General features: G+C 39.4%; 1 protein-coding gene across 1 annotated transcript; it reads left to right on the top strand.

Annotated features, from left to right (window-relative positions):
- Positions 1-24: 24 nt before the first annotated feature.
- Positions 25-10836, top strand: LOC121381364 (40S ribosomal protein S10-like). The gene is made up of 6 exons (XM_041510649.1): positions 25-98; positions 4074-4215; positions 7911-8085; positions 8791-8856; positions 9756-9814; positions 10715-10836. Exons 2-6 carry the CDS (start codon positions 4075-4077, stop codon positions 10784-10786), a joined length of 513 nt encoding a protein of 170 aa, XP_041366583.1. The 5' UTR covers positions 25-98; position 4074; the 3' UTR covers positions 10787-10836.
- The last annotated feature ends 8796 nt before the right edge of the window (positions 10837-19632 follow it).

Raw genomic sequence — 19632 nt, forward strand, 5'->3', positions numbered from 1 at the left:
TTCTTTAAAAACTGGTGCTCTGCTCAGTTTTTAAAGAAGCGTAACGCACTAAGACTGTGCAACTTCCTTTTCCGTTTTGGCGACATATTTGGTTGCATGTATGTAGATAATCGTATTTTATATCACGATAAATTGTGTCAATACAACCAACATCGTTGATTTTTAGCTAAAGAAATAAATACACGAATGTTCCCCAAACGTCATTTGAATGTTATTTTGTCCCTTTTTTTAATATACTATTATTTATGGACAACAAACCGATGTCTGTAAATCGAAACTCCTAAAAACTATTTTATTGCAACACATAAACAATTATAGTTCATTAATTTGAGTCAAAATTTAATGCAACACAATATTGCACAGAGCATTTGTGTAATAATCTTAAGGAAAACGATTAAACATCCTAAAACTACAGCAAATATCGAAATCGTGATGGTCACAATGCAGTTTAAAATTTACCCAACCAGTGTCCAACGTCGGGCTATATCAAAGGCTATGGTATGTGCAGTCATATCTGTGAATGAGTTCGGCACGTACCCCTCTGTATCAAGGCTCTAAAGACAACACTAAAACTAACCTTAACCATTGAAAGGGGGAATCATAGTCACTTCGTACCATGGGCATGGCATAGTCATTTCATACCATTGATTTCGTACCATACTGCCTGGTTATTTCGTACCATAGTCATTTCGTAACCTAGTCATTTCGTACCATTGTGAAAAGTCATTTCATACCCTGGTCATTTCGTAGCAGTATATAGCAAGCGAATATATGACTTGCATATATCTGTATAAGAAAATGTGTCTACCAAGGGAAACAGTGTGTTTACTTTAACAACTAAACAAGTCATCATTAAGGCAACTGACCAAAGGGAGCTTTTTATATTTATGTTTTAATAATTATGATAATAATAATAAATTAATTTGAACCATTTTACAGCTACCAGTTGACTATGATACAAAATGACAGGATATTATTTATTTGCATCTTTATTATTATTTTTATTCAGTTGCAGGTGATGTTTGCATCTTACAGACATTTGTAATGTAATGTTATTTTGTAAAAGACATTACACCAGGGTGATATTATGTCTGACATTAAACATTTTTGTTATGGTATGAAATGACTAGGGTACAAAATGACTTTATGCAATTGTACGAAACAACCAAATTAGGTACGAACTGACTATGGTACGAAATGACCAGGTTACGAATTGACTAGCAACCGAAAGGGGGGTTCGATGTTTAATTTTCTATTTCAGATATAATTTTATATTTAGAATTATTTTACAAATTACCATTAAAAATAAAATGTCTTGCTCTTAAAATAGTTTATAAAAATGTATGTATGATAATTGGCATACCTGTACTACTTGTAAAACATAACGTGAATAAACCGAACCACGAATAAATCAAACTGTGGACCGAAAACCGAACCAAAAAAACACAAAAAAAACGTCCCATCCCTAGGAACAGGGCGAATTCATGCCTACCAAATGTTTTGACACCCAACAGCCAATGATTATCATTGGGTGGACCAGTTCTGATGAGCATTTGGTTCTAAAGCATATCAATATTTATAAACACAGTTGTTATTCAAATAGCTACCTTTTTATTACAGGGGACAATATTTCAAAATGTTAGGTAACCTAAAGTCGGTTCACGTGAGGTCTACTTAGGTAACCGATCGTTCGGTTAAGTGAATTTGATTCTGGTAACGGATGAGTTGTACCTACTTAATTGTAAAACACTTGAACTAAGGTTATCTGCTACACTGGTGGTTCAAATGTATACTCTTCAATAAAAGAAACGCAAAAGGGTACAAATGGGTTATAACTCCGATTTTATGTTTCCTACCGGTTCATGCTTTGTGAATATAAGGTCATTGCATGTCCCAAACACATTCCCACGGTTACATTCGATAAAACGCAGCTACTGTACAATAAAGTTCCAAAATGTGAATATTCGCAAAAACGCAGCCACGTGCAAACCATGTCACCACTGCACGTGCAACATGAACACTGACAATATAAAAGTGCAGGGTGTTCGCTTGCCTGGCCTCTGTATCCAGGACATGCCACGTCTCGGTGAACCGCAGAGAAACAATGCCATCGGCCGACTAGATGCAGGCGAATCCAGAACGGCCGTTGCCAGGGCATTCCATGTGTCCCCAAGCACCATCTCCAGACTGTGGGACCGTTACCAACAACATGGATCAACACGTGACCTCCCTAGATCCGGTCGACCACGGGTCACTACCCCCGGGCAGGACCGCTACATCCGGGTACGCCACCTTCGGGAACGATTGACTACTGCCACCTCCACAGCCGCAGCAATACCAGGTTTGCGCAGGATATCCGACCAGACCGTACGGAACCACCTACGTGAGGTAGGAATTCGTGCCAGACGTCCAGTTCGAGGTGTCATCTTAACACCACAACACCGTCGACTCCGACTGCAGTGGTGCCAGATTCATTGACAATGGCCTCAACTGCGATGGAGACAGGTGTGGTTCAGTGACGAGTCCCGATTTCTGCTCCGACGTCATGATGGAAGATGTCGCGTGTATAGGCGTCGTGGTGAACGTTATGCGGCAAACTGCGTGCAGGAAGTGGACAGATTCGCTGGGGGTAGTGTCATGGTGTGGGCAGCCATCTCACACACTGGCAGAACTGACCTGGTCCACGTGCAGGGCAACCTGAATGCACAGGGCTACATTGACCAGATCCTCCGGCCACACATCGTTCCAGTTATGGCCAACGCCAACGCAGTGTTCCAACATGACAACGCCAGGCCTCGCACAGCACGTCTCACAACGGCTTTCCTACAGAACAACAACATTAATGTCCTTCCTTGGCCATCGATATCACCGGATTTGAACCCATTTGAGCATCTATGGGACGAGTTGGACCGACGCCTCCGACAGCGACAACCACAGCCCCAGACCCTGCCCGAGCTGGCAGCAGCCTTGCAGGCCGAGTGGGCCACCATCCCCCGGGACGTCATCCGTACTCTGGTTGCTTCAATGGGCAGGCGGTGCCAGGCAGTTGTCAACACACGCGGAGGCCACACCCGGTATTGACTCCAGATGACCTTGACCTTGGTGGTGTGTCCTATCACTTACTCACAATGGACTAGAGTGAATTGTGAACAATCCTGCAACATTTGGTAATTATCGGACTCACCATTCAATAATTAAATCAATTCTCCAAATGTTACGACAATGTGGTTTTGCGTTTCTTCTTTTGAAGAGTATATATAGAAAAGACCCAACTGATTTCCAATTTGACTTCTAATGGTACTTTTAATTTTAGAAATTAATTGTTCACCACGTAACCATTTGGCGGTTCACATGATTTTAAAGTTGCGTAACCGACATGCAAACAGAACAACGGTTCTCGTGAAATATTGTGCCCTGAATTAGTATTTCTACAGTTCAAATGAGCACTAAACTGGCTGCTAAGTATCTGTTTACTGCACGTGCGTCAAAAACTGAAAATGTATGAACAGTAAATATTGTTAACTACGTCACCTGTTTCAGTGAGTGACATGTTTAGTGGTATAGCTTACAGTAAAAACTTTCCAACACAAAATTTTAAAGTTTTTTATCAAAACGTGTATGTTGTTCAACAAAACATGCACTTACAATAATTTATTAAAAATATTTTAAGGCAAATTACAAAATGGAAACCTCGAGAACCAATGTTATGAGAGAAGATTTTAGAAAAACAAATATAATAATTATGATGTCTTGGAATAGTGTTATAAGTTGAGCAATTGAATGGTTATTATGGTAAAATTGTTTGGTTTAAAATATAAGCTGCATTCTGAGTTTTAATACATATATACATTTGTGGTGTATTTTTAAGGCAGAATCTATAATAAATTTTTGTTTCTTTTACCCATATAGAGAAGTATATAATATAATTTGGCAGCCACACAAATTTAACAGACCTGTCTATTGACACATTTTGTTATAAAATTCACTAAATTGCTAACTTTTTTTTTTTAGTATCCCACATATTTTGCTATTCATTTGTAACAGAATTAACAGTGTAAGATTGTTTGTTTTAGAATGTTGATGCCCAAGAAGAACCGAGTTGCCATCTTTGAGTACCTCTTCAAGGAGGGCGTGATGGTCGCCAAGCGAGACTTTTTCGCCCAGCGACATCCCGAGGTCGACGTGCCCAATCTCCATGTTATTAAAGCTTGCACGGTCAGTGAGAAGTTACCAGATGTTAAGTTCTAGTCCTTCAGCCAAAGGCTCTACTATTTATCCAGTGGTAAAAAAACCTGCCATCAGTAAAGCCAAGACCAGATATGAAAATTGGCATTTGTACTAATTAAGTTTGAGCCTTTGAGCTTCAGTTTTTTTTTTATTGTAGTAACCTTGAAATGTTGGGGGTTCTTGACAGGGTTTCTGCTAGACGATAAAACAGGTAAGACGCCATCCCCAAAGATATTGGGGATGGCGCCATACCCAAATATTTTTCAACTTTTTGTAGATTTTATTTTTTTAGTTGACCTTTTGACAAAATTAATGACTCCTATTACTCGGATCTTCTAATTTTTTTTATAAAATCCACTAGCTATGGGATCAGTGATTTTAAAAATTTACTAGGCACGATTAAAAATTCACTAGCCCTACTTAAGTTGATACAATTTTACTAATTAATAGTAATGATCGGATATGAACCTAAATAGGGAGATGGAGCTTAAAAAGACTAACATTGGGTGGTGGTCGGCGGTTAGAATATTCTTGTTTACAAAATAGACTTTTCGCGTGAAATATTAACAAAAATTTATTAAATTGAATAATTGGTGAGTAAAACGTTACCGAATTAAAAAAATATAATCAAAAATAGTCTGGTCATAAAGCTTCAGTGTAAACTGGCTTCAACAGCATTGCATACATTCGAATCCGTGCATGTTCGAAACATAGTGGTTTATCGAGAATAATCTGGCCTGGAGCCAAGTGGTGGTTGGCCCATTTCTATGAACCAAATTGCCAACGAAGAGAACCGAAAGGAACGTGTCACCAAATTTAGTAATACATCAAACATTTCTATGTTAGTTCACTGATATTATGTTCCTAACCCTGAATTAACTGCTCTTTTTAATCAATACATCTTTTTGTCGGTTGTGGAAATAAGTTTCAGTAATATACGTGCAAAATACATTGGCAAAAGTATCCCATGCGCTCTTTATGAATAAGCAATTTTCGAAAAGTTAATGGGCTGCGTTCGGCCAGACCGAGCGGAAAAACGTCGCCAGACTGGTTTGTGTGGTTCACAGTAAACCAAATGGCCACATTGGAAACCAATCAAGTAGTTTGCGAACGTTAGTGAAACGTTTGCTGGCTGAACTTGGGGGCTGGTAAGACACCTAAAAAAAACACTGACTGTAAAGAAAAAACAAATGGAACGAACAACTAAAAAAACACTTTTTAGTTTTTTTGCTTTAAAATTGAATAAACTATCACTGGCAAATTGGTTATTCTTTGCAGTAAATAGTAAGCTTGTTTTAAAAAAAATCCATATACAGTTAGCAGCATATGACACATAATTCTATATGTACACTAACACTGTTGACAAAGTTCTTATCTGAAAATGTTTAGAATCGTAGGATTCCCGTGGACTGCTTCCATGGGAATCCACGTGGATTCTCGTGGACTGCTTCCATGGGAATCCAAGTGGATTCTCGTGAAAAAAGCTGAATTTTTAGTTCTGTAACTGCAGCATTTGACTCCTTTTTTCTTTTTCTTTTTTTTTTACTAGCAGTTGGGCATGACTAGTAGTTATTTACTAGTTTATTCACTAGCCATGGGAGTGGGGCTACCATAATCTAGAAGCCCTGTATTACTGTATGATTAATGTGTCCATTCAATGGAGAAACATCCACAGCCTAACTAACAGGATATATTCTATTGGAACATTTCATTTTATTTGTAATGCTCAAAGGCAATTTTTTCTAATGTTTTCGTCATATGTGGAAAATGTATTTTTTATATCAACTCTAGTGTGCACAAAAGACTGATGGGGACCACGGAATTTGTATCAAGATGTCTGAAAAACATGTCCGAGGGATCCTAAATTACATTTACTTACTGGGGAAGGCCTTTGACAATCGCATTCTAAAAACGTAATTCTGTTGCGCCATACCTAAAAATGTCTTTATGGCAAAAACCCTGCTTGACTATTTTATTAGGACTAAAGCTTGTTTCAATTAATCAAAACTCTAAATGGTAGTAAATCTGTAAAGCAGGGCACAATATTTCACGCGAAACGCCGTTCTGTTTGCGTGTCGGTTACGCAAAATTAAATTTACGGGAACCGCAAATCGGTTACATCATGACCTGTAAACGTTCAGAAATTAAAACTTGCAAACTTCACGATTACAGGACGTTTATTCATGCAGACATACTACTGGTATTCCGACAAATGTTTTAGACTGATTTTTAGATACTTGATGCGCAGCAAACCAGTAAACAACGTTATATTGCAACAGTCGACAGTTTTAAAACAGTTATAAAGGAATGTGCTCGGACCGCTTGGGACGGCTAAATTTTCTGCTGCTATTTTATCTCTAAAGGAATATATGTAGACGTACTATTGGATTGGCTATAATTTTACATATGTTAAAAACAGTTTTAACGTAAACAGGAATCCAAAAGTGTCACAAAAATTGAAAAATACTAACATCGCATAATGAGCTTTAAAAAACAACAACATTTGGAACGTCACTGTAGTATATAAGTACCATCGATGAAGTGAAAGTAGCATAGCCACCACAAATCGCAAAAAGGAATCCCTACAAATGAGTATCTATTTCAAAGGCATAGCGCCCATTACGCACAGTACGTAATGCAAAAACAAAATCCGGGAATAGGTCGAGGCTGTCTGTAATTGTTCTATAAAATAGACCTCTTAAAATTGACTCAAAAAAAGATTTTTAAAAATGCATCTACAGGCGTCCTGAGTTTCAAAATTTTCACAGGGGCAGGCCCCCCGAATCCCCCCGCTCGGGCACGCCTTTGGCATGCGTAATTCTAAGAATAGTTCTGGCTACGCCCCTGTATTTTGTTTCAGTACTGGGGCTAATATTCAGTTCTTTTATAATATTGTTAACTTTAGCAAGCATTAAAGAATTTTTTTTTTTTTTTGTAAAATGTTTTCTTTTGTATTTGTTTTAACTTTATGTTTCAGCTAAAAACTATGTATTTAAAATATAATTTCAACGTAATTTTGAGGTAACCGATCAGATAACCCATGGGTTACGCAAATATAATTCACGTAACCAAACAATTGGTTACCTAGGTAAAAACCACGTGAACCGACTTCCGGTTACCTCAGATTTCAAAATATTGTCCCCTGGTAAAGTCCATGTAATTTTCAAATTTGGTTTTTCATCAAATTAATTATGAATTAAATAAAAGAAATTCAACTTTAATTTGCATTCGATAAATGACGGCTTTGAAAATATAATATTATTCATTTGAATCAAGAGCTTAAGTTTATCTTGCATATAATAAGTAATCCTGAATTTGTTTTCACAAAACTAATTAAGTCTGAATTTGGCCAAAAATTTTAGATAAATAAATTGTTTTGATATATTGTGTAAGTTTAGTTAGTGATTATCCTAATTTAAGAACAAAATAAATCTCTCTTAAATATTTGTGTGTGTGTTAAAACATAAACCACTGTATTCAAATTGACATCTCATGGAGTTTTGTAACAATTCCACTGACTCGTATAACCAATATTTAAAATTAATTAGGTTTAGTGAAACTGGATTGGCTCTCCTTCATTTCTGATTTGATTTTTTGTTGCATCAAACTTAAGATTTTTATGATACCAAATTCATCTCGACCATCTTGTTACAGTATTCTGCATGTCTATTTACCCCTTTCAGAGTTTGAAGTCGAAGGGCTTCGTAAGGGAGCAGTTTGCCTGGAGACATTTCTACTGGTATCTGACGAATGACGGCATCCAGTATTTGCGAGATTTCCTCCACCTTCCAGCTGAGATAGTTCCTGCCACGCTGAAACGTCAGACACGCCCAGAAACGGCCAGACCAAGACCGAAGGGTAAGCAGTGGTGGATTTACATTAAACAATTTAGGCAGTGTTTCTCTCCTGGAAGGAATCGGTTATTAATGTAAAAGATAATAAGCTGCAATGTTTGAGAGTTCTGTGTCCATGCAATGTATCCAAAAGTGGGACAGCCCACTGTCTGTGAAATTTGAAAATGTGGGGGGGGGGGGGGGGGGGGGGGGGGGGGGGGGGCACTGTCAGTGTTGCCGTGAGTGAGGGTTCAGGAGCTTGTTCATCTGAGTGAAATTTTAACTTGATATATGGCATTTTCAGCATTCTGAGTATATGTGGGTTGCTGCCCCCCCCCCCCCCCAATTTCTGCAGCCCCTGATGATTTCACTGTCAACAGTATAGCTGTCGGTCAATAAACAATGTTACAACTTATGGTAAGTCTGGTGCTTAAAAACTTAGTCTGGACTCGAAACTCTCTTAGCAAACTAAATGTGTGCGATGTCATCAGATACGCCCATCTAGACCACATTTTTATAAAGGTGGTCCAGTAACATTCCAGGATGATGTTGATAATATTCTAAGACACTAAATAGTAGTAGTCTAGTAGTATGTAATTTCTAACTGAAACACCCTTCTGAAACATTTTGACATGTATGTTATATGTTGATACTGGTGATGCCTACAACAGAACCTGCATGAACGTGTGCCAGTTGTGCACACATTGTTGATGATTCGTCTTCCTTTCAGGCCCAGAGGGACCTGCCAGACCTGGCATGGACCGAGATCGTCAAGAGTACAGGAAAACTGGACCACGTGAGTACTTTGTTGACTGTTTACTGATGTTAGAGGCTGGATGTAGCCCACTGGCAATGTGCTCAATTGATGCATGGTCGGTTTGGGATCGATCCCCGTCGGTGGGCCCATTGGGTTATTGTTCCAGCCAGTGCACCATGACTGGTATAACAAATGCTGTGGTATGTGTTATTCTCTCTTTAAGACTATATTCTGTGAATCATGAATAAAATACATCATGCTGTTATTGCGTGCTGAAATGCATATTGTTTTGTTAATGAGTCTGGTAATTGCAACTTTTAAAACTTAAACCTGCAAACAAGAATTAGCCAATGTATTTTAATGCTGAGGTGTCATTAAACATTCATTCAATTACACAAAAGAAGTTAGCTTTTGTTTTGACGGCCAGACGAGCATTCCACAGTTTGATAGTTGGTAGTAATTTCCTCTACTCTTAAGCAGGGCACCATAAAAATAACAAGATGTAGGGAAAACATAATAAATCTAGTATCAACAGCAACGTTTTGTTTTTGTTTTTTTGCATAAATTTGCAAAGCCTGTTTTAAGCATTACAGGGCTAGCAGAAAATGTTACCAAATTATTTACTAAATTTCATAAATGACAGAAACCATTTATCACTACAAGAACTTATTTCAACAAATTAAAATCAAATTTTCCAATTTGTAAAGTTTGTAATTGCTAAATTTGGTGATTGCCAGTGTTATATGTGTGCATGCTAAAAATGGGTACAAAAAGAAAAATCTGCAAAAATATTTTGAGTATGGCGCCATACCCATTTTACCCTCTGGTAGAAATCCTGGCTTTGTAAAATTGGCCCCATGTCTTTGGTCAGTGACTAAACTCATTGATTGTGTGTAATAATTGATATGTTTTATGTTGACCAATGTTTTCTTTTTCAGCTGGCGGTGGAGACAAGAAGACCGACGCTGGAGCTGGTGCTCAGGAATCCTTCCAGTTTGTAAGTTTATAACCTTCTTTCTCATTGGTCTTTGTTCTGATTAATCTTCATAACCTTCTTTCTCATTGGTCTTTGTCCTGATTAATCTTCATAACCTTCTTTCTCATTGGTGTTTGTCCTGATTAATCTTTATAACCTTCTTTCTCATTGGTTTCCCCCCCAAAAATGAACTGAGTGTATGTACTAGATGTAATGTGTCTTGTATATATAGGTGGGTTTTTTTGTTGTTGCAGGGTTAAAACTTGAGCGTATATTATATTTTGTTCATTATTATATGTCAAATACAATCGGAGCTCAAACATTGGGATGAATTTTGGTTTAGCCAGTTTTCAGATATATTGAGTATTTTCTTGAAAATGATTAAAATAAGGTTAATTTAAAGTATATTTTATTAGCCAAAGACTGAATATTTTACCACTTGGCTTAAAAAATAGCATTTGACTAATTTGGCAATGGACAATAGTTTCTTCATTTCATGAATGAATGGACAGAAATTATTTCATTTTATATAGGTGTTTGATAATATCAAATGGCTGTTTCTTGTTTGAACCAGTGCACCACGACTGGTATATCAAAGGCTGTGGTATGTGTTATCCCATCTGTGAATAACGCATATTGAAGATCACTTGCTACTAATGGAAAAATGTAGCAGGTTTCCTCTGTAAGACTGTTACCATTACAAAACAATTGACATCCAGTAGTCTATTATTAATAAATCAGTGTGCTCTAGTGGTGTCTTTGAACAGAACAAATTTTAGTACATAACCACACAAACTGGTTTATTTTTATTTTTTTTAATTTTTTTTTACAATGGATTAGTTTTGTAATAAAAACTAGACTAGTTATCATTATATGTACCGTATTAATACTATTATAATAAAACTGTTTTTTGTGTTTCAGAGAGGAGGTGCCAGTGGTGGATTTGGTAGAGGACGGGGAGGATTTGGTAGAGGTCGAGGAGAATCCACTTAAACAGGACAAAATATGTGCTTGTAAATCGTGTAATAAACTTTGGTCCTCAGTGAAATGTGTTTTCGTTGTCGGATTGTCTCTAGTTCGTTGTGTATCAGTGTACTTCTTTCAAGAAAGTGTTGGTTTATTGCCATAATCAGAAATGTGTGTTCAGGGAGACCCCCCCCCCACCCCCCACCCCCCACCCCCCCTAAACAGAGCTTATTACAGAAGAGTTTGTGATAACAATTAGTGTATACATATACTGACATCCAAAAGAAACTACTGTATAAAATTTGAATAATTTGTTGCTGATTGAAAATAACAAACCACCTTATAGACACTTCGCATGTATCACGAAGTGCATTGTTGTTCAGATGTTCAAGTTAGGATACATTCATATTCCACTATACCATTGTATAGATAAAGAATAATACTTCAGTGGCCCCTAGATACCATTTATCTCACAAGGAGTTGTTTTAAAATGTATCTTAACAAGCGGAAGCAATTTTGATACGTTTTTAAACGAGTTGTGAAATAATGGTATCTAACGGACCCGAATGTATTATTCTATTTCTTACATAGCCTCAAAAACAGTTTTAAGCAAATTTTAACATCTTTTTCAACAAGAATTTACTTATAGCCGTTGCACTTCTAGTTAACTTCAATGTCACAAACCCATGATTGACAGGTTAACTATAGGTCACAATGTAATCTATATCCATTGTGTAGTTTTTCATTGGGTGTATGGCAGAGGTGACCTGGTCATCACCTAGGTGCAACCAGTCGTATGTCTTGGACATTGTTAACAGGCTTACATGTGTAAACAACCATGTGTTGTCAATAATAATGCATGGCGTTCTCACCTTGGGTGTGTACGAATGCAATTTCAAGCCTTGTACAGTTTCTTTTGGATGGCAGTATAGTAATAAATTATGATTTAATTATAAGAGTGGTTGATTTAGAACCAGGCTGTTCAATTAATGGTTACAGGGGTATTTAAATTGTATCTTAACAAAAAGCGATAAAACACCACTGAAATAATTTGGGTCCCCTAAGTAAAGTAATCTTAAGAACATATACAATATTCTTTACACTGACATTTGATAGACACGGGAAATTCATTTTATATGCACTTACTACAATTAATTAATCGATGTGCTCTAGTGGTGTTGTTAAATAAAACAAACTTTCAAATACTTTTTAATTTTTTCCACATGAGCCCAGTGGTAAAGTTCTCTTGATATGCCGTCGGTCTGGTATTGACCCCAGTCTTTGACCCATTGGGCCATTTTTTATTACAGCCAGTGTACCATGACTGGTATGTGTTGTCTGTCAGAATTGCCAAATGTTTAACATCCAAATAGCCAGAGATTGATAAATAATTTGCTTAGTGGTGTTGAACAAAACAAAACTGACCACATGACAGCCCAGTGGTGAAGTGCTCGCTTGGTGTGTGGTGGGTGTGGGATCGATTCCCATCCGTGAGCCGATTGGGCTATTTCTTGTTCCAGCCAGTGCATCATGACTGGTATATCAAAGGCACATGGTGCGTGTGATTTTTGTACTATAAAAGATACCTTGCAACAAATCACACACAAAAAAAGAAGAGTAGCAGGTTTCCTCACTGACTCTGAATTATGAAATGTTTGACATCCAATAGCCAGTGATTAATAAATTAATGTGATCTTGTGACGTCGTTACTAAGACAAACTGAAGTTTGACCACATGACAGCAATTCACTTGCAGGACAGTGTGTTAATAGTGTGTATGGTCATACTTCTCGTAGGTTAAAAACTGGCATGTGAACTGTTACACCAATGAGACTGGTGCAGGACTACATGCCATGACATACCGGCCTCGGTGGCGTCGTGGCAGGCCACCGGTCTACAGGCTGGTAGGTACTGGGTTCGGATCCCAGTCGAGGCATGGGATTTTTAATCGAGATACCGACTCCAAACCCTGAGTGAGTGCTCCGCAAGGCTCAATGGGTAGGTGTAAACCACTTGCACCGACCAGTGATCCATAACTGGTTCAACAAAGGCCATGGTTTGTGCTATCCTGCCTGTGGGAAGCGCAAATAAAAGATCCCTTGCTGCCTGTCGTAAAAAGAGTAGCCTATGTGGCGACAGCGGGTTTCCTCTAAAAACAGTGTCAGAATGACCATATGTTTGACGTCCAATAGCCGATGATAAGATAAAAAATCAATGTGCTCTAGCGGCGTCGTTAAATAAAACAAACTTTACTTTACATGCCATGACATTTAATATACTGTATGGCACATGTTGGAATAGGAAAGATTCCAGAGGTTTGGGTATCGAAACTCGGGCACTCTGGACCTGCTAGATCCTACAGCCCTGGAATGGTTATCTGGATATTGGTGGATACTGTTGACATTGCACAGCTTTAGTAACACGACTGAATGTTGACGACATCAAGATCTTCATACAGAACGTGTACGGGTGGTATCTAGCTTCGTCGCTAGAGAACTAGTCAGAGATCCCGTACTCACAGGATCGAACCTTCTATGTGGACCCATTCTCCTACTGGGTTTTCCAATGCCAACGACTGGTATATCAGAGGTTGTGGTATGTGCTGTCCTGTCACTAGGAAAGTGCATATTAAAATCCTTTAATGGGGAAAACAATAGGCCTACCGGGTTTCCTCACAAAACATTAGCCGGTTTCCTCTAATGACCGAGTCAGAATTACCAAATGTTTAACATCCATTAGCCGATGATTAATTAATCAATGTGCCCTAGTGGTGTCGTTAAACAAAACATTCCTCTCAAGACCGAGTCATAATTACCAAACGTGACATCCAGTAGCTGATGATTAATTAATTAATGTGCTCTAGTGGTGTTGCAAAACAAAACAAACTTTTCAGTGAACACCAAGACTCCATTCTGATATCGGAATAAATGTTAAATTAAAAAAAAGAAATATGACCTCAGTTTAACTTTATTTTTGTTTAGAAAACATGATTCTAAGTATTTCTTACCACTATTTTACATTTAACCAGTCGTACAACACTGGCCCTTGTAGCAATTAAAGTAGAAAAAGCAATCTTTAGCTTTCTACCTTAAACTAATAATGATGTCTTTCTAAAAAAAAAAAGAAGAGAGAATAAGTCTACCTTATCTACACTTACAGTTTTTAAAACTAAAATTCACTCACTAGAGTCGGTCCTTTAGGATTGATATCGTTTGTAAGGGTGGGGGGAGGGGGAGGTGTCTGCACAAGCTAGATTTTAATATTTATTACCATTAGTCTCTTGCTGGTCCAATTGGAAAAGACTATTATTATAGGTTTCGTGTCCGTCCTGTCCGTCTGTCCCACATATTGCTTTCCGGACGCAATGCCTCAGAATACTGGGCTGAAATTTTGTGTATAGCGCGGACTTTAATTGGAATTTATTAAAGGGCCATAACTCTGTCAAAATTGGAATTTATCCATGTTTGATAAAGTTGTAGCCCTTGAGCTTCAGGAACTCCGCAGTAGGCCTAGTCTCAGAATTTTGTTAATATGGAGCTGGACAAAAATAACCGTTCATTTTTGTACTCTAGATCCCACAAGCTTAAGGGAACATGTTAAACTTTGGGCAATTCTGACAAACTCCGACGATACCCACTACAGTTGTCTATTACCAGCAAAGGATAGGTTTTATTATGCACTTGACAGCACGTACAAGTTGGAGTGGGAGAAAACCCAATGGGTCTGCTGAGGAGGTGTGAACCTGAGACTAGCACATCAGGCGAGTGCTTTAAATACTGACTGAGCTCCCACCCCCCATTTGAAGTATTACCACATACGGGCCTGTATTTCCAGGTGTCTGATAATGGAAGGAGGGAAGGAAATGTTTTATTTAACGACGCACTCAACACATTTTATTTACGGTTATATGGTTAAGGGCCACATAGATACTGAGGGAGGAAAAGTGCTTTCGCCACTTCATGGGCTACTCTTTCCGATTAACAGCCAGAGATCTTTTATATGCGTCATCCCATACAGGATAGCACATACCACAGCCTTTGTTACAGCAGTTGTGCTGATAAGGGAAGCAACTCTCATTAAACTTGTTACATGATCTGGCATCCAGGTATTCAGGTTTTGATTCTGGAATCAATTCTGTTTTAACACCAACATTATGAGAGTCCCCACACCATCCTTCATCATTAAACGGTTATATGAGTTGTGATTAATACAACTATAGACATTGGCTGCAACAGTGTTGGTATTCCTTATGTAGACACAACGGTATATGATTTAGCAGCAGTTTAAACACTTTGGAACGTAATTCTCCCAATTGGTTCAGTAGTAAAGCAGTCACATAGGTTACTCATTTCAACTCTTGGCAAATGGTATTTTATGCACGTAATTTCCTAATGTCACGGTAGCACATACCACCGCCTATGACGTATTTGTTATGTATCACAATAATTTAAAAACATGTTTTTATAACATCATATCAGCAACGACTGTTTGATGCCTAACGTGGTTATTTGGTCGATAGATTTAAGCCATTGCCGCCATGTCAACATAGGCCTACAGGTCAGGTCATAGGTTTTAACGTGCACATTCTGAACAAGCCGTTGTAACACACGCTGGTCATGGGCGCAGGTGTCGACTTTTACCGGCCTTTCTGTCCATGACAGGAAAAGATAGGCCTACAGGTTAGTCTTGCTTATAAAGCAGCAAGAAGACAGGAAAAGATAGGCCTACAACTTACTCTCATAAAGCAGCAAGAAGACAGGAAAAGATAGGCCTACAGCTTATTCTCATAAAGCAGCAAGAAGACAGGGACAGATAGGCCTACAGCTTACTCTCATAAAGCAGCAAGAAGACAGGAAAAGATAGGCCTACAGCTTACTCTCAGCAGCAAGAAGACAGGAAAAGATAGGCCTACAGCTTACTCTCATAAAGCAGCAAGAAGACAGGGAAAGATAGGCCTACAGCTTACTCTCATAAAGCAGCAAGAAGACAGGGAAAGATAGGCCTACAGCTTACTCTTATAAAGCAGCAAGAAGACAGGGAAAGATAGGCCTACAGCTTACTCTTATAAAGCAGCAAGAAGACAGGGAAAGATAGGCTTACAGCTTACTCTCATAAAGCAGCAAGAAGACAGGGAAAGATAGACCTACAGCTTACTCTTATAAAGCAGCAAGAGGACAGGGAAAGATAGACCTACAGCTTACTCTTATAAAGCAGCAAGAGGACAGGAAAAGATAGGCCTTACTCTCATAAAGCAGCAAGAAGACAGGGAAAGATAGGCCTACAGCTTACTCTTATAAAGCAGCAAGAAGACAGGGAAAGATAGGCCTACAGCTTAATCTCAGCAGCAAGAAGACAGGGAAAGATCCTACAGGTTAATAAAGCAGCAAGAAGACAGGGAAAGATAGGCCTACAGCTTACTCTCATAAAGCAGCAAGAAGACAGGAAAATATAGAAGACAGGGAAGAGGACAGATAGGCCTACAGCTTACTCTCATAAAGCAGCAAAGAGGACAGGAAAAGATAGGCCTACAGCTTACTCTCATAAAGCAGCAAGAAGACAGGGAAAGATAGGCCTACAGCTTACTCTCATAAAGCAGCAAGAGGACAGGAAAAGATAGGCCTACAGCTTAATCTCATAAAGCAGCAAGAAGACAGGAAAAGATAGGCCTACAGCTTAATCTCAGCAGCAAGAAGACAGCTTACTCTTATAAAGCAGCAAGAAGACAGGGAAAGATAGGCCTACAGACTCTCATAAAGCAGCAAGAAGACAGGGAAAGATAGGCCTACAGCTACTAGCTAGGCCTACAGCTTACTCTCATAAAGCAGCAAGAAGACAGGAAAAGATAGGCCTACAGCTTACTCTCATAAAGCAGCAAGAGGACAGGGAAAGATAGGCCTACAGCTTAATCTCAGCAGCAAGAAGACAGGAAAAGATAGACCTACAGCTTACTCTCATAAAGCAGCAAGAGGACAGGGAAAGATAGGCCTACAGCTTAATCTCAGCAGCAAGAAGACAGGGAAAGATAGACCTACAGCTTACTCTCAGCAGCAAGAAGACAGGGAAAGATAGGCCTACAGCTTACTCTCATAAAGCAGCAAGAGGACAGGGAAAGATAGGCCTACAGCTTACTCTCATAAAGCAAGCAAGAAGACAGGGAAAGATAGGCCTACAGCTTACTCTCAGCAGCAAGAAGACAGGAAAAGATAGGCCTACAACTTACTCTCATAAAGCAGCAAGAAGACAGGGAAAGATAGGCCTACAGCTTACTCTCATAAAGCAGCAAGAAGACAGGGAAAGATAGGCCTACAGCTTACTCTCATAAAGCAGCAAGAAGACAGGGAAAGATAGGCCTACAGCTTACTCTCATAAAGCAGCAAGAAGACAGGGAAAGATAGGCCTACAGCTTACTCTTATAAAGCAGCAAGAAGACAGGGAAAGATAGGCCTACAGCTTACTCTTATAAAGCAGCAAGAAGACAGGGAAAGATAGGCTTACAGCTTACTCTCATAAAGCAGCAAGAAGACAGGGAAAGATAGACCTACAGCTTACTCTTATAAAGCAGCAAGAGGACAGGGAAAGATAGACCTACAGCTTACTCTTATAAAGCAGCAAGAGGACAGGAAAAGATAGGCCTACAACTTACTCTCATAAAGCAGCAAGAAGACAGGGAAAGATAGGCCTACAGCTTACTCTTATAAAGCAGCAAGAAGACAGGGAAAGATAGGCCTACAGCTTAATCTCAGCAGCAAGAAGACAGGGAAAGATAGACCTACAGGTTACTCTCATAAAGCAGCAAGAAGACAGGGAAAGATAGGCCTACAGCTTACTCTCATAAAGCAGCAAGAAGACAGGAAAATATAGGCCTACAGCTTAATCTCATAAAGCAGCAAGAGGACAGGAAAAGATAGGCCTACAGCTTACTCTCAGCAGCAAGAAGACAGGGACAGATAGGCCTACAGCTTACTCTTATAAAGCAGCAAGAGGACAGGAAAAGATAGGCCTACAGCTTACTCTCATAAAGCAGCAAGAAGACAGGGAAAGATAGGCCTACAGCTTACTCTCATAAAGCAGCAAGAGGACAGGAAAAGATAGGCCTACAGCTTAATCTCATAAAGCAGCAAGAAGACAGGAAAAGATAGGCCTACAGCTTAATCTCAGCAGCAAGAAGACAGGAAAAGATAGACCTACAGCTTACTCTTATAAAGCAGCAAGAAGACAGGGAAAGATAGGCCTACAGCTTACTCTCATAAAGCAGCAAGAAGACAGGGAAAGATAGGCCTACAGCTTACTCTCAGCAGCAAGAAGACAGGGAAAGATAGGCCTACAGCTTACTCTCATAAAGCAGCAAGAAGACAGGAAAAGATAGGCCTACAGCTTACTCTCATAAAGCAGCAAGAGGACAGGGAAAGATAGGCCTACAGCTTAATCTCAGCAGCAAGAAGACAGGAAAAGATAGACCTACAGCTTACTCTCATAAAGCAGCAAGAGGACAGGGAAAGATAGGCCTACAGCTTAATCTCAGCAGCAAGAAGACAGGGAAAGATAGACCTACAGCTTACTCTCAGCAGCAAGAAGACAGGGAAAGATAGGCCTACAGCTTACTCTCATAAAGCAGCAAGAGGACAGGGAAAGATAGGCCTACAGCTTACTCTCATAAAGCAGCAAGAAGACAGGGAAAGATAGGCCTACAGCTTACTCTCAGCAGCAAGAAGACAGGAAAAGACAGGCCTACAACTTACTCTCATAAAGCAGCAAGAAGACAGGGAAAGATAGGCCTACAGCTTACTCTCATAAAGCAGCAAGAAGACAGGGAAAGATAGGCCTACAGCTTACTCTCATAAAGCAGCAAGAAGACAGGGAAAGATAGGCCTACAGCTTACTCTCATAAAGCAGAAAGAAGACAGGAAAAGATAGGCCTACAGCTTACTCTCATAAAGCAGCAAGAGGACAGGAAAAGATAGGCCTACAACTTACTCTCATAAAGCAGCAAGAGGACAGGGAAAGATAGGTCTACAGCTTACTCTCATAAAGCAGCAAGAAGACAGGAAAAGATAGGCCTACAGCTTACTCTCATAAAGCAGCAAGAAGACAGGAAAAGATAGGCCTACAGCTTACTCTCATAAAGCAGCAAGAAGACAGGAAAAGATAGGCCTACAGCTTACTCTCATAAAGCAGCAAGAAGACAGGGAAAGATAGGCCTACAGCTTACTCTCATAAAGCAGCAAGAAGACAGGGAAAGATAGGCCTACAGCTTACTCTCATAAAGCAGCAAGAAGACAGGGAAAGATAGGCCTACAGCTTACTCTTATAAAGCAGCAAGAGATTCTTGATATACATTTTCACACAGGACAGTTTAGCGTACCGCTGGATTTGATATACATTTTCACACAGGACAGTTTAGCGTACCGCTGGATTTGATATACATTTTCACACAGGACAGTTTAGCGTACCGCTGGATTTGATATACATTTTCACACAGGACAGTTTAGCGTACCGCTGGGTTTGATATACATTTTCACACAGGACAGTTTAGCGTACCGCTGGGTTTGATATACATTTTCACACAGGACAGTTTAGCTAACCGCTGGATTTGATTTAGCAGAAGTGGAGCACTAGTTGGAACTGGGGAAAACCCCGAAGTCCATTGAGGCCGATTGATCCTGCGACCTACCACGCCCCACTGAGTCACACCGTTACGTGTCGGCTGCAACCGACCATCATTATTTTTGTCCCCCTTTTTGTAAACTTAAAACTGCACCACCCCTAAAACGACGACTTCGGTGAAGCGATCAACTTTAACGCCCGCTCCCGTTGAGTCGTCACCAGGATTTGTTGCTGTGGCGGCACCAAAAAGGAAGGCGTCATCACCGACCA

This window comes from Gigantopelta aegis, chromosome 9, assembly GCF_016097555.1.
Source record: "Gigantopelta aegis isolate Gae_Host chromosome 9, Gae_host_genome, whole genome shotgun sequence".
Lineage (NCBI taxonomy): Eukaryota > Metazoa > Mollusca > Gastropoda > Neomphalida > Peltospiridae > Gigantopelta > Gigantopelta aegis.

Bases quoted from the DNA above. Each gene is read 5' to 3' on its own strand.
- LOC121381364 (XM_041510649.1), top strand. From the start codon at position 4,075: ATGTTGATGCCCAAGAAGAACCGAGTTGCCATCTTTGAGTACCTCTTC. The intron at 4,216-7,910 runs GTCAGTGAGAAG...TACCCCTTTCAG, and splicing joins ATGTTATTAAAGCTTGCACG to AGTTTGAAGTCGAAGGGCTT. The intron at 8,857-9,755 runs GTGAGTACTTTG...TTTCTTTTTCAG, and splicing joins GTACAGGAAAACTGGACCAC to CTGGCGGTGGAGACAAGAAG.